Here is a 14,896-nt window from a genome sequence, read left to right as displayed (position 1 = left end):
AAGAGGCACCACAGAACAGGCTTATTGCCATGTCACTTTGGCCAGTCGTTCGACACATTTCGACCATGGCAAAGTTGCTTGAAAGCGTCCGCCACAGATTACGATACCCGCCAGCGGACATCCTCCAGTCAGAAACCAGCCAATGCAGCCAGGAAATGTGAAAGCATGCAGAGGGGAGCAAGGGGAGGAGAAGGGTCTCCCCCCGTGCGTGGGTGGAACTCGAGTTCCGCCCCGGTCAGAGATTTCAGAGCCTCTCAAAGTTGTCGAGGACCAAAGGCGTCAAAAGGGGATCACAATCCGGCCCAGGCTCGCGGAGCACGTCATTGCAAGATATGGGGAAGACGTCCAGCTACAGGCGGCGCTTCTCTCAAAGGGGAACTGGATCGCGGATGGCTTCGCGGCTCGGAAAGACTGTTGGAGCCTTGGAGGTACTTAGCCGTGCTAGATTAGTATTGCCTACCTTGCCAGTATCTGCAGTAGGGTACCCATAAAGAGGCGAACTTGTTGTTGCTGTCCCCGTCGAGATGTCGTTCAAGAGATGACATTGGACACTTGGAGACCAATCTAAACCCTCTAGCGGGTCGAGTAGAACGAACGTTTCTTACGACCGCGGCGCCGCCGGGCACCGGTGCAGTTCTTGCGAGAGAGACTCAATGTCGTTGAAGAGCCAATTGAGTTCCCGGGGGCGACACCAGCGATCGACAAGAGACAAGCAAAAATGCCAAAAAGGACAAGCAACGACAAGCATCGGAAGATGCGCCACCAGAAAAGCTTGCTCGAGCTAGTGACGTCGTCCCCGGTCAGCCCCCCCGCCAGTCCCCCCTCCAGTCCTGATGAAGTGACGCTGCCCCCGTTCACAGATTAACAGACTAGTAGGGCTTGTTGGTGGGTGCGAGTTGGCTCGGAGGATTTGTGCCAGCGCCAAGCAGCGAGCGGCCCTCTGAGCGGGAAACAAAAAGTCCAAGAGATTGTCAAGAGATGGCCAAGAGATGAGGCACTTGCACGGCACGCGGAAACACCAAGCTTGGCAGGGCGAGGAATGACGAGTGAGACGAATGTCTGGCTGATGATCTGAGATTGAGACTCTCATCAACAGTCACCCTTCTGTTTGTTTTCTGTGAGACCAACACATTGAGTTATGGTCGAATAAACCTTCAACATCGACACTGAGCAACCAACCAGTCCATGTTTACTCACTCGATCCGAGTCAGAGCTTTGAGGCGTGGAGAGCACTGAAAGTTTGGCCTCGAAACTGGGGGACGCCCAGACGCTCACACCTCCAGAGCAGAGTCCAAGGCTCCAACGGTGGTGTCCCCCGCCGTCCCTCTGGTTCTGCATTAGCTCGTCAGCATTCCCAGGATGCTGCATGCAACGAGCAGGGTGGGCGGGAGGTGGTGGCACCGTCGGGCCACATCCGTGCCGTCCTCGACGTTTGCTGGACACCTGGAGCAACCTGTACATACACGTTGTATCAGTCTACCGCCAGTGTGTGCTGCCTGCCTGTAATCTTGGTTATGAGACTTAAAGACCGTTCATTGTATGTATCCGTACTCCGTAGGTGCAGTAATGATCAAGAGTCTACAAGAGTAAATCACTTTCGGCAACTTGATCAAGAGCCAATGAGCCCGAGTTTTCAACCAAGAAGAGAACCACAATGACACATGGAAACTGTAGCAGCGTGGGATGCTCACAGTTTGTGTTCCTTTTGATCTTACAGTCATAGTCCCCGTAATTGAACCTTGTCTTCAGCTGAAGTTGGGATACGGCTGCCACCCGCCCAGGAACCGTGGAGGCCATGGGTCGAGGTCTGAAATTGCGCCATCGGCTTTTGAAATTGCATCAACCTGCAGAGCAAACGTAAAAACATACACAGTAAAAACGTAAAACTCCAACATCTAAGGAGTACTCCGCTTGTATTCGTGAGTCTTTCCTTGGTGACCCGAACCGGCGGAATCCCGACCGGTCGAGGCCCGCGGGCAGCTGCCGAAATGCAGGGTTCTGTTATTGCCCCGAAGTCTGGTTGCAGTCTGCTATACTATTGTGATACTGATTTAAATGCTATACGAGATTCGAATGCGATGAAAGATTCCCTTGCGCCGTCCGCCATGCAATGCGTGCAGATAAAAGGGCTTAGGCCCAGCATCATCACCACTGAGGCACTCCAAAGGTAGTCCTGTGCAAGTCTGGTCAACCCGCCAGACTCAAACAGTCGTCTCGTCCCAGTCAACCCATCTCCGAATCACATCGTCCACCGCGCCGATGCCCTTCTTGGATGTCTGCACCTCAAACCACTCGCGGTGCACCGAAGTGCATCCGGCACACGTTATGGGCCCGGCATGCAGTCCCATGCCCGACAGCTCAATGTGGATGAGCCGCTCGACGCGGTGCACATGCGGCGTCATGCGCGGTTGCTGTCCCGATGCCGCGCTCGCTCCCGGTATATACGGGTAGTACCGCAGTACCTCGATCTCGTAGGAACACTGCTTTGTCCACTGTTGCATCCTGCGCTGGACGTTCTGCGCCCGTCCAATCTTGATGAGCATCTTATTGTCGCCCGATGCGCCGCCGTTGGCGTTTGCAAAGGCCGATACCACGTCGCTAGACCGTCGGTTGCGTCCCACGCCCCGGGCTGGCGAAGGCGGTGCAAGCAGCGATCTCGCTTCCTGCACAGGGGCCGCCTCCTTTTTGGAAGTCGGGGTGATCCAAAACATGTAGATGTAGCCCGCTTCTTCAGAGCTGCCGTACGGCCTCGCCAACTCCGCCATGAGCGCCGATGCTGTCTGGGGGTCGGTCGATGGGGGGATGAGTGATAGGTACTGCGCTGTCTGGGACGTCGAGAGCGGCTGAGGGGACGCCTGCTGGGAGCTCTTCCGGGAGTGGCTCGACGTGCTCGGTCGCGGGCGCGAATTCGAAGGGGCCAGGAGCTGGCTCGAGGGCCGGGGCATGGCTGCGGAGCCGCCGTGCTGCACCGGTCGCGGCTGGGGCCGAGGGGCGGGCTGGGATTCCTGGACTTCGTCGATGGGGATGCTGAAGCAGCAGCAGAGGTGTAATTCCTTGCGCTCCTTTTGCGGCGGACGTGTATATGCCGAGGGCGGCTTCGAGGCGCTCGTGGTTTGTGTCCCACTACCGCCACTGAGCCGTCCTCCATGAGGCCGTTTCTGTTTCTTGGTTGGGTTGGAGCCTACGTCCACCAGGCCAAGCCGGTCCGCGAGAGTGTCGATGCTCGTTCGCTCTTCCAAGATGGGTCTGCCGGACAGTCTAGGGCCGGGACTCGACTGTGCAGAACGACTTGCAGCCTGGTCTTTGTGGTGGTGGCAGTAGAGCGACTCCTCCTTGGCCGTTGGCGAAAGCATCTTGCCCCTCGCGGGCGTGACTGAGTTGCGGCATAGGTTTCCTGCGCCCGTGAGGCCCTTGCACGTTGTCTTTGGATTCTTCGAGTCTGATCGCTCGAGGCGCTCCTCGGGCGTGTTTGCAATGTATCCCATTGTTTCCTCCCTTCGAGTTGAACAATGGATTTGTTCGTCGTCGTTGTTTCCTTCTTAATTCAAAGTTCGTGAATGTCTTCGTCTATAGTAGCCGGAGCGCCAAGGAAGATGCGAAGGATGGAAAGCTCAAATGCGATAGCGGCAGCGGGTAAAGGTCGCGTCAAAAAGAAGGTAAAGACTTGCCAAGAGTCGACCAGGAGAAAGGCAAGAAAAAGAACAGTGTGACGACACTTTGAAGGGGATTCACGACATTTGCTGTTATGCGTGTGCGTGAATCAGGGCCACGTCCAAGATGGCCTCGCAAGTGACGACCTGCAGCCCAAACCAGCATCAAGAACGAGAACAAGAACTTGGATAAACAACGAAGACACCCTGGTCTGGCCGACGATGGGTCATCTTGACTGAGAGCCTCTGAGGTCACGAGGTGGGCGCGGACTCGACGTGACTGGGGAGATGACTGGAGGAGGTTGGGTCTCGACGGGGTCTGTACGGGGTCAGAGACCAGGGCAAAGAACCTGCTGAGCCTCTTTTTTCCCCTTGCTGCCGAGACGGACTGAGAGCTCGCTGCCTTGCGATGCGGTGTGCGGTGTGCGGGCGCGCTTCGTGTTGGTGCGTGTGGTGGAGAGCTGCAGGAGCTTTGGGCGCGAATGCGCGGTGAGTGGCTGATGTGCACCGCCTTAGTTGAGCCACAGTCGGAGCATCGGAATCGCCGACATCCTCAGCCACACTTGAACCTCTGAATGTCCACTCAACACCAAAAAATGCATCACCAAACCACTTCTTCTGCCTCACCTTCGCCATGACTTTGGGAACCTCGATATGGCTCGAAAAAAGACTTGACGAGGGTCTTCGATTCTACGAGTCGTTCGAACCTCTTTGTGGCCCAGATTCAGCCCTCTCCCTCTGCTCTGCGAGATCTCAACAACGCCTCCACAGCAGGGTAAGGTAGCCCGACACATCAGTCGGTACAGCTACCAGCCAATCTTTCTTGCAACAGCGATCGATAACAACAAGTCAAGCCTTTTTCTCATTTGATCAGAACCCCTAGGTCCGGTGACGTGACAAACCCAGACCCGCTGGCGTCACTAGCAGGGAGGATGGCCATGGCCAACCTGGAGTCTTCGATGAAGTTGATGACGAACCAGCGACAGCGAGACTAGAACATGGGAACCCATTTGCGCACCCATGTTTATCCAAGTTCCAACATGCACCACTATCGCTAGCCAGGGTCAACATTGGCATCCGTATCCGGACACCTCCAAGGCCGGGATGGGCCACCATCTCCACACCGCATATTGCGTCCCTCACCTGTCGAGCTGCTCCGATCAAGACACCAACAGACCCGGCGAGTGCCCACCTTTGGCCGTTGCAAACAAATTCGGCAGTGGTCCATCGCGAATCGAGTGACTGCCGCGTGTCTGTGGCCACATGGGGCAGAACGGCGAGCTGAAAACCGAACAATCGACGGCGGGCGGACCCATCAGCGCGCCGAAGACGTGCATAGTATGCCGGGCATCTTGCGTCCGACCCGGATGCACAATCATACCACACGGACGGCGGTAAAATTCCTTGCCAGGCCTAACTTGTCCGCACTCAGAAGACACCTTGAAGTTCATCAACCCGATGGACAGAGCTGCAATATTCACCTTGCCCATCCACTCCGTAGTGGCAGATCATCACGCAGATCACACATCTGCCATGTTGCTCGGCCCCAACTACTACAGAAACGGCCATTAACGAGAGAACATCCAATGTCCATCGCAACGTCAAATGTCCTCATCGCCTTGTCTCAGTGCTTCAGAAGCCCATCTGCAAGCTCAGGACGGACCAGAACCAGGCTGTGGGCGCCAGACGCTGCCCCTGAGGCCGGCAATCTCGGGGACTCAAGCGCGGTGGACAAAATCACACCACAAACAGACCACCGGGAAGTGGGTCGCCCGGGGATGGAGAATGGATCTTCTGTGCCTCTCTGCAGCTGGAAACACACGGCTCCGGGCCATTCACCAAGAGCAGGCGATGAGAAGCTGTCACCAGATTCGCCAATCTCATCAGCTTCACAATGAGCCAATGGCAACGGTCGTCGAGGCGCAACTCATCCATTTCGTATTCGGATCTGTGGATTCATGTTAAAATTCTCCAGTGTCTCTAAGAGGAACGGGCACAGCAAAACATGCAAGTTATCGTACCACGCCTGAGCGGATGCCGGTGAATTTTTATCGTCCCATCGGCGTCTGGACCCCTGCGCCGCCCTTCGAGAAGAACCATCCATTTCCAAAGCCCGTTCAACGCCAACAGTCTCCACCAAACGCGGATGTTTATTAATTCAACTTGGCCCCTTTCGCAATTCTGCCAGATTCTCATATTTGCTCTGGTTGCTGCCGTTGCATCTCGAGAGTCGCACATCACCTTGCTTTAGTTCGTCTCTCCTGCATTGGGGTGTGTTTGATACCATGGCGTCCTGGTAAGCCAACCGCAACTTCTCACCTACCTCACAAGTAGACCATCCGCTTACACACAACGCTCTCATAGGAATTCTACCGTCGTGTTTCCCAACCAGACATCTACCACAACCTACCTCGGCGTACTCGACGATGTGAATAAGTACAACGTCCAGCTCAACGCCATTGAGCGCCTATGGGCGGCGTGGTACCTGTGGATGCAGAACGACATCCTCGCCACTGGCATCATGACCTTTGTCATGCACGAGGTCGTCTACTTTGGTCGCAGTCTGCCATGGATCATTATCGACGCCATTCCCTACTTCCGCAGGTGGAAGATTCAACAGGCACGTCACTCCACATCCGCCATGTCTAATGCATTCGGCAGGATCCCAGACATGAACGACTACTACCCGTACCAGCCACTAACCTTGAGCAGCAAAAAATCCCAACTTGGAGAGAGCAATTTGAATGCGGCGCCCTAGTTCTCTTCAGTCACTTCACCGTCGAGCTTCCGCAAATTTGGCTCTTCCACCCCATCGCCACCTGGTGCGGTCTCGACTACGGCGTGCCCTTTCCCGCCTGGTGGAAGATGGCCTACCAGATCGCAATCTTCTTCGTCCTCGAGGACACTTGGCACTACTGGATGCACCGCGGTGCCCACTGGCCTCCCCTGTATAAGGCCGTCCACAAGATGCACCACTACTACTCGGCCCCCTTTGGCATGACGGCCGAGTACGCCTCCCCGATTGAGGTCATGTTCCTTGGTCTCGGCACCGTTGGGTCCCCCGTTCTATGGGTCCTCATCACAAAGGACCTGCACCTCTTTACCATGTACATGTGGATTGTCCTCCGCCTGTTCCAAGCCATCGACTCGCATTCCGGTTACGATTTCCCCTGGTCTCTGAGGCACTTCCTCCCCTTCTGGGCCGGTGCCGAGCACCACGACGTGCACCATGAGAAATTCATTGGCAACTACGCGTCTAGCTTCCGGTGGTGGGACTACCTCATGGATACCGAAGCCGGCGCAGAAGCCCACCAGCGTAGACGGGAGAAAAAGTTGGACAAGGCCAAGAAGGCGCAGTAAAGAGATTGAGTTCGATCCTCTCGCAAAAGTGTTGTTTCCGACTTCTGTCTCTCCGCTAGAGGGGATCAACATTCGCTGGAATCTTGAAGTGACAAAGTCGTCGCGAAAGACTTTCCGGCTATGCATTCCTTTTCTTTTAACGGCCGACACGACGACTTCTGTATGATAAATTGTAATAACCTAGACTTACCAACTAATGCGCCAATCGCTACCTGTCAATACACCATTGCTGTACATACAGAACACTGTGCTCTTGGTTTCTTTGAGTTTCGATGTCATATTAACTTGAAGCTGTCGCCAGACAAGCACGTGGGCCGTTCGATGGAGAGATGACTCAGAAGAGTACGCACCGGCAACAGCCCCTCTCCCAACGGCAAAAACAGAGCTATTTCGTGTGACTCGATTGCTAGGTCGAGGTCGTGTCGTACAGGAGGGAGAACAATGCAGCAGTGTTTGATGGAAACAACGGCAAACTGCAGTGCTTTTGGTATTGCAAGCAGGGGCCCGCATACGAGGATGGTGGCATGGCCGTCCCTGAGCAATCGTATTAAAGACTTTGACCTGTGCACAAACTTATTCAAATTTCCTTTGTTCGATCTTCTGGACAAGCTTGACCAATTCTATGACAGTGAACTCGAAGAGAGATAGCAAAACTAAAATTTTCTCCTCCACCACTTTCCGTGGTTTAATGAAATGGCCCGACTGGCTGTGAGCTTTGGCTCCAATTCTCTCGGCGATGATATGGCGCCGTTGGATTCTCAGGTCGATACTAGGGCATTAGCAAGACAGTCTTCCTTGATCTTCTGGTGCCTGACAGACAAATTGAATTCCTGCTCCTTGCATCTCAGTTGTTGATTGCCAAGCATGTGAGCGCGGCAAGGGATTCGTCAGTCGCTTGTTTTCGAGTGCATGTTCCCGAAAATAAACCTTCTTTGTTCTCGTAGTATGCCTGACATGAACCACGGGATTGTTCAGAACCGCTGTGTTCTCTACTTTTCCTGTCCTTCCTCGTGTCAGATGACAAAAGAACGCCGGTAATGCAAGGAGTCGACGCGCCTATGCGGCACGACGCAGCCTCTTGAGGTCGTACCCAGGGGCTAGACGAGTTCGAGGTGACGAGGTTCCAGAAAGCTTGCCTGCTCGCCAAACATCCAAGACGCATGGGAACAATGCGACTTCCCAATCCTACAACACCATCATGTATTCAAAAGACCCGTTATGCCACCCAGATATGACTTGGCGATCCATGCCTCTCTCATCCTCGCGATCTTAGGTGTCTATCAGCAGTTATTGACCATCACACTCGTTCACCAACGTTCACTCGCAAATCGTCATTCAACTCCAAAAAGGATGTCTCGCTACCTCCTCCCAGTTCTGGCAGCTACAGCGGTCCTAGCCAAGACGGACCTCACGGGCTGCACCTCTCTCACATACACCTACCCAGGACCCTCTGGCGACTCCATCAAGACAGTCATCCACTACGTCCCCGAAACCCACGAAATCTGCACCCCGCTCGACTGCGGAGGTACGGACCCGGCGTCCAGCAAGAAAATCCCGGGCTGCCCGGGCTACTCCGGTACCGAGACCATCACCAAGAGCTTCTTCTCCAGCTGCGCAACCGTCAAACCGCCCACAATCACGGTCACCCAGACCCTTGCGACCCACGGGTCGAATAGCGGTGTAGGCAGCACGACGGTGACGGTCACGCCCCCTACCACGACGAGCACCATTATCAAAACCGTTACCACGTCGGTGACGTCGCCATTGTCGTCGCTGACGCCGTCGGTGGTCACGACTAGGACGGGTGTCGCCGGTAGTACCTTGATCACGTCGACGGAGGGTGAGGCTGTGCCGACTGGGACGGGAAGCGGAGCGGAGCCTTCGTCGAGTACGGTTCCGGGGGGGGCGGGGTCGACCGTTCGGGCGGGGATGGCGGCAGTTCTCGGTGTCGCGGCGGCTGTTGTCGTGTTCGCTTGAGAGATACCCATCGCCTCTCATACTTTCATTTAGCAGGGGGGAAATCGTTGTCAGGAATATTGGGTTGGTGGACCTGAGGATTTCGACAATGATGGGGTGGAAGTGTAATTGTTCTGTGCTCAACGCAAACAGTTGGGGCTTTCTCAACTGTCATGACATATACGTTTAAACCATCAAGTATCGAGACGCATATTTGCAAGCTACCCTGGGTCAGTCTGGCCACAGAGAAGAAACAGATTGAACATTTGGCTGCTCTCAGATGCCAAGCTCCCACCTGCAGTGTGAAATGTCCTCGTTTTGACTGTCGGCAAGATTTGTGCGATCTGTGTAAGGTCAGGCATGAATATCCTGTGGGTAGTAATGTGCATAGCTTTCGACGTTTCATGAAGATGGGAATCAAGGAAGAGATTAGTTCAATACGTCGTATGTAGTTTCTCATCCAAAGAGCAAAGAGTCGTATGTCTTCAACAACAACATCTCTCTCTCTCTCTATCTCTCTCTCCCTCTCTCTCTCTTCCTCTCACTTACACACACACACACACACACACAAACAGACGATCTCGACCGAATTTCGGGATGAACGAAAGAGGCACTTACTCTTCTGCTGATATGTGACAGTACCAGAGCCCTTGGCTAGAGCTAGCCCCTGCAGGCAATAATAATTAAAAATCCTATCTTCGGGCACGGCTTCTCTAAGTGGAAGACTTATGGCAGAACTGTGTAGCGCATCGGCCTGTCTTTGTGGTGGCCAGGAGCGAGTCATTGAACGATCTCACACCGCCACTTGAACTCAACCGATCGAGCCTTGTATTCGAAGCAGTGCATATGCATTATTCCCGAGATTTCAATGTTGTTTGCAGGTATTTCTCAATTTCAAAGTGGAGCAAGGCTGCTTCACACGTTCACTTGTTGATTCGGTAACCTCATGTTGCCCGAAACTCCGAACAACCAAGTCCATATTGTAAACCAGGCCTCGGTCATTGCCCATCACGTAGATTTAGTGCCGAAGGAGAAAGTACATGCGTTGGAGGGACGAAAATAGTACAAACTCTTTACCACAGTCATGCGATTAGTACTTGTATTCAGCTCGTGGACCATGTCCAAGTCCTTGCTGATCTTTGATGCAAAAGCTCGAAGCCATGACTTCACCCATTCAATTGTACTCGCATCTACTTATTTCAGGCCAGCCTGAGAGGTTCAACCTTCCTCAGTAACATTGTAAGTATTGGAGAGACTGGATATGAGCACGGGTTGCTTTGCTAATTCCCCGGAATATTGATATATCCCCGAAGGTTTGTGCTTGTTCTGGAACGTTTCCTCATGTATCAGACTCCGTCGCATCTCCATGCCTCAATGTGCTTGTCCCCGCATTCTGCCAAAGTGTTTCCAGCTTCGTAACACATAGCAATACGAGATGAACACTCAGCTTGAATAAGTACAGTCAAGCACTCGACTAGGGATTTTCGCTCCTTGAAAGACCTGCGGGGTTCTGGCACTGCCTCACGCAGCAAACACACTTCGCCTGCGGTGATTCGACAGCTGTTACTTGCATAAGGATCCCTTTTTCTTAGACCTGGCCTAATCAACCTTTTGTCCGCCGGGCTGACGGCTTGGATTCATGCAGGCCTCCAAGCACGTTGCCGAGTGAATTAGACTTTCGGCTTGGTGGAGGGGGCATAAATCACGGATCAGACGAAAAACCGAGACCGTCTCGTCAAAACCCGCCGGCCCGTCCTCCGCCGCCGTGGCAGCGACTGTACCCCACACTGGCCTGGCCCCCGGTTCCCGGCTCCGCCTGGGTTTCACTTCCTGGGTTGAAGCATTCACGATACGGCATACACGCGGTTTGTTTACCATGCAACATACCTAGTGGGCGCCGCCAATCAGCTGTTGGACCCTGAGAGCCGTCCCTAGTTGCCGGTGGTATTATCCGCGACGAGAGGGGCTTCGAGGTTAGCTGATCTGGGGTCGGTCGGCGACGTACTGGTGGCTCTCAGCTTTTGCCGGGGGGGGGGGGGGCTTCTAAGACGCAACTCGTCTGACGGCGCCTGGCTGCTGTCATGCCGCACCGCCGGGATTTCCGGGTGCAGGGTGCGATCTGTGTCGGGGTCGATGGTTGACTGACCACTGTCTTGATTCAGCAAGGTCTTTGATACATGAATGAACCCCCCTCGAAAGTCATAAAAACCTCGTGTTGACCGCATCCACCAACCGACTTCAAGCCAGCACAGAATCAATATTTCATCGAAACGAAAGACAGCCAGATCACCGTAGACCGGTTAGCGCCAAAACACACCACGACAACAATTCCATCGTCTCTACTAGCCCCGAACATAAAAACAGCCAAAATGCCTTTCCTCGTTGTCGTCACCCCCAACATTCCTGCCGACAAGAAGGATGAATTCCTCGGAGCATGGCCGCAGGTCAAGGAAGATATTGCGAAGCAGCCAGGCGTTATTGGAGTAGCTGGTGGACATGTCATCAACGAAAACGGAACACCTGTGACAGACTTCAAATTCCTGCAAACGATAAGTGAGATCCTCCTCTGAAGTCAAGTTGTTTGGCAGTACCTAAATCTCCTCGTAGCTTTCGAGTCCGCGGCAGATGACAAGGCGTTTGCCGATTCGGCGTGGATCAAAGAGCGTGAAGAGCAGTTCAAGGCTGGTCCCGGCGGCGAGCCTCGAGTCAAAAAGTTCGAGACTGGTCCGCTTCCCGGTGAAAAGCCTAAGACATTTACTCAGTTCTGCTTCATTGATGTTGCAGACGAGAGTAAGCATGAGGAAGCGAAGCAGGCCTGGATGGACCTAGTTGCTGCCCTCGGCCAGACCGTCCACTTTGGAGGAAAGAGTGTAGATGGAGGTCAGTCAACTGGCTTGGGCATCTTGGGATGGGACAGTGATGAGGTAAGCCTTCCATCTGATTGCTACGGTCTTAGGTTATATGTATTCACTGCTAACACGTGCGCCAGGAAGCAAAGGCTGCTTGGACTAAGCCGGAGGCACAGGCGGCGCTGCAAAAGTACCAAAGTTTTGGAAAAAGCATTGGCGTCATGGTAAAGCTGGATATATAGATCAGGCATTCCTGACATATGGTAACTTTCAAAGCTGAAGTATCAATGTTACGAAATGTGGGAAGACTCTGCTTGTGCTCTGGTATGCCAATGTTTGAGTTACTACCATGTACCTTAGTATACTACTGTAGTGATCATATCAAACAAACAGAACTTTAGTGCAATTGCAACGTCGGCTTTTGACTTTCAGTAGACAACTTTACTGCACAAATCATCCTAAAGCGTGTGGGAAGAGTAAGATCATTGTCAATGTCGAGATGTGTTCCAATGTGGTTGAACAATCAATTTTCCCTTCTAGCAAATTCGTGGTAGAAAGGTCGCAGCTCCTCTATCCCTCTTCACTGCACGTACTTGACCACAGCATTTGTGCAGAATATGTCATCATAAATGCCTCAAGCCCGTTCAAGACTCAATCGAATTTGATAATTACGCTTCATCATCTTGTCATATTATTCTCATCAGGAAGGTAACTGGCCCACGGCCGGTCAAGATACTGAGTAAGTACATGGTGGTGAGAGCGGTTCGGACATTACAGCCCTATATTACGACGCAAAGCTTCGAAGCTATATGAGTAGGTAGTTGAAGCGAGCAATTGATCATCAGCCAGCCTCATTCGCAGCAGACCCCAACAAATCGTCTCCCCAGTTTGGAAATGCTTCCTGATGACAATTGCGTATGCGGTCTTCAACTCTCTCTGTAATTATTTCCCTCCAATCCATGCCCATCTCCCACGCTTTGTTGCAAGACCCACGCCGAAGGAGCCGGCGATCATGAACGATGCCCCAGATCACCGTTTCCAGGTAGGGAAATTTCACATTTGCCATAGCCTTAGCTAAAGACCTTAGGTTCTCCTCTCCATAGTTACCCCAGCCATCAATATGAAGCTGCCGTAAGCATTGAGGCAAAAAGTTCGGTAGAAGCTGCAAGTCCGCCTCCATTTCTTGTATCGTGCCTCCGTCCCTCCGATGCGGCCAGATCATATAGCCATCAAGGTTGATGGATTCGAGAGCCTTGAAACCGGCCAGAGAGGTCATTGAGTATGGCCGGCTTGGATCCGTTCGCAAATCATCACTTGCAATGCTCTCCCCAAACCGATTGATCACAGTGAGATGTTGAAGAGTCTCCTGGTGATTATGGAGGGCGTCTTGGATCTCTCTGGGCGTGGGAGAGTGCAAGTTGCTGGTCGAGTAGCTGAAATGTGTTAGGGACGGTAGGCGATCCATTAATTTAGGCAACATTCCCTTCCAAGACCCTTCCATGCGGAGGTGCAGCCACCTGAGCAATGGCAACTTCGGAAGACCCTCCAGCCCTCCAGCAGAACATGACAACACCTCGAGATTCGGTGCACTGTCTATGAGTAGTCGTTCAATGGGATCAGGAATCGGGTGACAAAGACCCTCATCTTTATGGTCGTCCTCAAGACACGTGTCGTCGCTATATCTCTCAGTCTCCAGCTCCATGTGTCGTACCTGGCCCAGCAGTATTTTTGACTCATTTAGTTTGGGCCTCCATTTATTGATCCATTTTCTCAACGGGTAAAAGACCCACCAACGTGGTACGCACAAGCTGACGTTCTGGAGATTCGGCGTCATAATCAATAAGAATTGGATTAGAATCTCAGGGAGAAGATCGTGGTCCAAGCCGGCGGGATTGATATCTAGACCTGTCTTTTTCGACAATCGTGTAACTTGACTGATTTCTTCCTGAGTTGCACATTCTAACGAAGGTGAACAGATGATACATTTCTCTTCAAATGCATTGATATCGATGGACTTGAGGCAAGAAGAAAGATGGGCGTCTTCGTTGATCGTTCTCAGTAACTGGAACAACCGAGGTATCAAGTTTGTTTCTTCGCTTGTCCAGTTCATGGTGCTCATGGTGCAGTGGTGTAAGAAAACGTGAAAAAGAATTGGCTGAGCAATTTGGCGTAGTGACCGTGATGTGAGGCATAGATTGCGTAGTCCAAGCCGTTCTCCGTCGTCTTCTGTCGAGCTGACGGCGGCGCTCGGCTTGTCGAGCTGCATTTTGTGCTGTCGACAATGACAGCAGAGTGAGGTGCAAATCTGGTCGAGAATCTCGACTGGTAGATCTGTGAGGGAAGCCATTGAGATGGTTTGTATTTTCGCCACAAGTGAATTGGGAATTGAGCAGATTGAAAAAAAGGACTTGTTCTTGATATGAATCTTGATACTGGAGCGGTGTTTTGGGTGCTATCACCACCGTCCAGATGGTTGTCGTTGTCGTTGTTGTTGCTGTGACCACAAAAGTGGCGTGATAATTTCCACCTCGTTCAGGCAGATTTCGTTGAGGTTGGAAGTTTGGAAATTCTTGGCATGTTGGTGACTCATACATGACTGTTGAAATCAAATAGCCAACGCTGCTCATAAAAGGCTCTTTTGTTTAGCCGAGGCTCGCTTGAAGCCCCTGCAAATTGAACCTCTTCTAATGTTGGTCTCGATGTTGGCCCTCATCAGCGACGGCAATCCCATCCCGTTTACCTTGCTCTCCCTGCCAACCTAACTCTAGAAACTTGGGCGGCTAACAACCCGGCAAGCTCACCGATAGCGTTGACATAGCTGAAGGAGAGCAAGACGGATTGTACGGCAAATGACATGGGGAAGAAATCTTTCGGTCGAGCATAAGCTTGTTCGAAAAACAAGACCTCTAAGCCGCTGCGATTAGGGACGTAGCTTGCAAGCTCCACGTACATGCTTAGCCCTGCCAGAGCCATCAATATTCCGATTGTTCAGCAGGTAAAGGCAAGGCTGACATAACCGGTGCCGTTCAGGACCGATGCAGCTATGCTAAGTCGTCAGTTCATGTTACAGTGAGTCATTGA

At 52.7% G+C, this 14,896-nt stretch overlaps 6 protein-coding genes across 6 annotated transcripts; 3 read left to right on the top strand and 3 right to left on the bottom strand.

The window, feature by feature from the left end:
- Positions 1-2,201: 2,201 nt before the first annotated feature.
- Positions 2,202-3,485, bottom strand: CCOS01_08181 (uncharacterized protein; the record flags this gene model as incomplete). Its single annotated transcript, XM_060456342.1, has 1 exon — positions 2,202-3,485. The coding sequence occupies one exon, from the start codon at positions 3,483-3,485 to the stop codon at positions 2,202-2,204; it is 1,284 nt and encodes a 427-aa protein (XP_060312616.1).
- A 417-nt stretch (positions 3,486-3,902) lies between these two features.
- Positions 3,903-4,590, bottom strand: CCOS01_08180 (uncharacterized protein; the record flags this gene model as incomplete). The annotated part of the gene is made up of 2 exons (XM_060456341.1): positions 3,903-4,332; positions 4,559-4,590. 2 exons carry the CDS (start codon positions 4,588-4,590, stop codon positions 3,903-3,905), a joined length of 462 nt encoding a protein of 153 aa, XP_060312615.1.
- Positions 4,591-5,935: 1,345 nt separating this feature from the next.
- Positions 5,936-7,010, top strand: CCOS01_08179 (fatty acid hydroxylase; the record flags this gene model as incomplete). The annotated part of the gene is made up of 3 exons (XM_060456340.1): positions 5,936-5,946; positions 6,015-6,338; positions 6,419-7,010. 3 exons carry the CDS (start codon positions 5,936-5,938, stop codon positions 7,008-7,010), a joined length of 927 nt encoding a protein of 308 aa, XP_060312614.1.
- A 1,350-nt stretch (positions 7,011-8,360) lies between these two features.
- On the top strand, positions 8,361-8,987 carry CCOS01_08178 (uncharacterized protein; the record flags this gene model as incomplete). The annotated part of the gene is made up of 1 exon (XM_060456339.1): positions 8,361-8,987. The coding sequence occupies one exon, from the start codon at positions 8,361-8,363 to the stop codon at positions 8,985-8,987; it is 627 nt and encodes a 208-aa protein (XP_060312613.1).
- Positions 8,988-11,335: 2,348 nt separating this feature from the next.
- On the top strand, positions 11,336-12,057 carry CCOS01_08177 (uncharacterized protein; the record flags this gene model as incomplete). The annotated part of the gene is made up of 3 exons (XM_060456338.1): positions 11,336-11,519; positions 11,574-11,890; positions 11,956-12,057. The coding sequence occupies 3 exons, from the start codon at positions 11,336-11,338 to the stop codon at positions 12,055-12,057; spliced, it is 603 nt and encodes a 200-aa protein (XP_060312612.1).
- A 599-nt stretch (positions 12,058-12,656) lies between these two features.
- CCOS01_08176 (uncharacterized protein) lies at positions 12,657-14,162 on the bottom strand (the record flags this gene model as incomplete). The annotated part of the gene is made up of 2 exons (XM_060456337.1): positions 12,657-13,151; positions 13,389-14,162. The coding sequence occupies 2 exons, from the start codon at positions 14,160-14,162 to the stop codon at positions 12,657-12,659; spliced, it is 1,269 nt and encodes a 422-aa protein (XP_060312611.1).
- Positions 14,163-14,896: the final 734 nt, after the last annotated feature.

The sequence above is a fragment of the Colletotrichum costaricense genome, assembly GCF_030867565.1.
Source record: "Colletotrichum costaricense strain IMI 309622 chromosome Unknown Scaffold_8.1, whole genome shotgun sequence".
Classification (NCBI taxonomy): domain Eukaryota; kingdom Fungi; phylum Ascomycota; class Sordariomycetes; order Glomerellales; family Glomerellaceae; genus Colletotrichum; species Colletotrichum costaricense.
The sequence above is the reverse complement of the archived record's forward strand: the minus strand, read 5'-3'. Positions and strand labels throughout refer to the sequence as shown.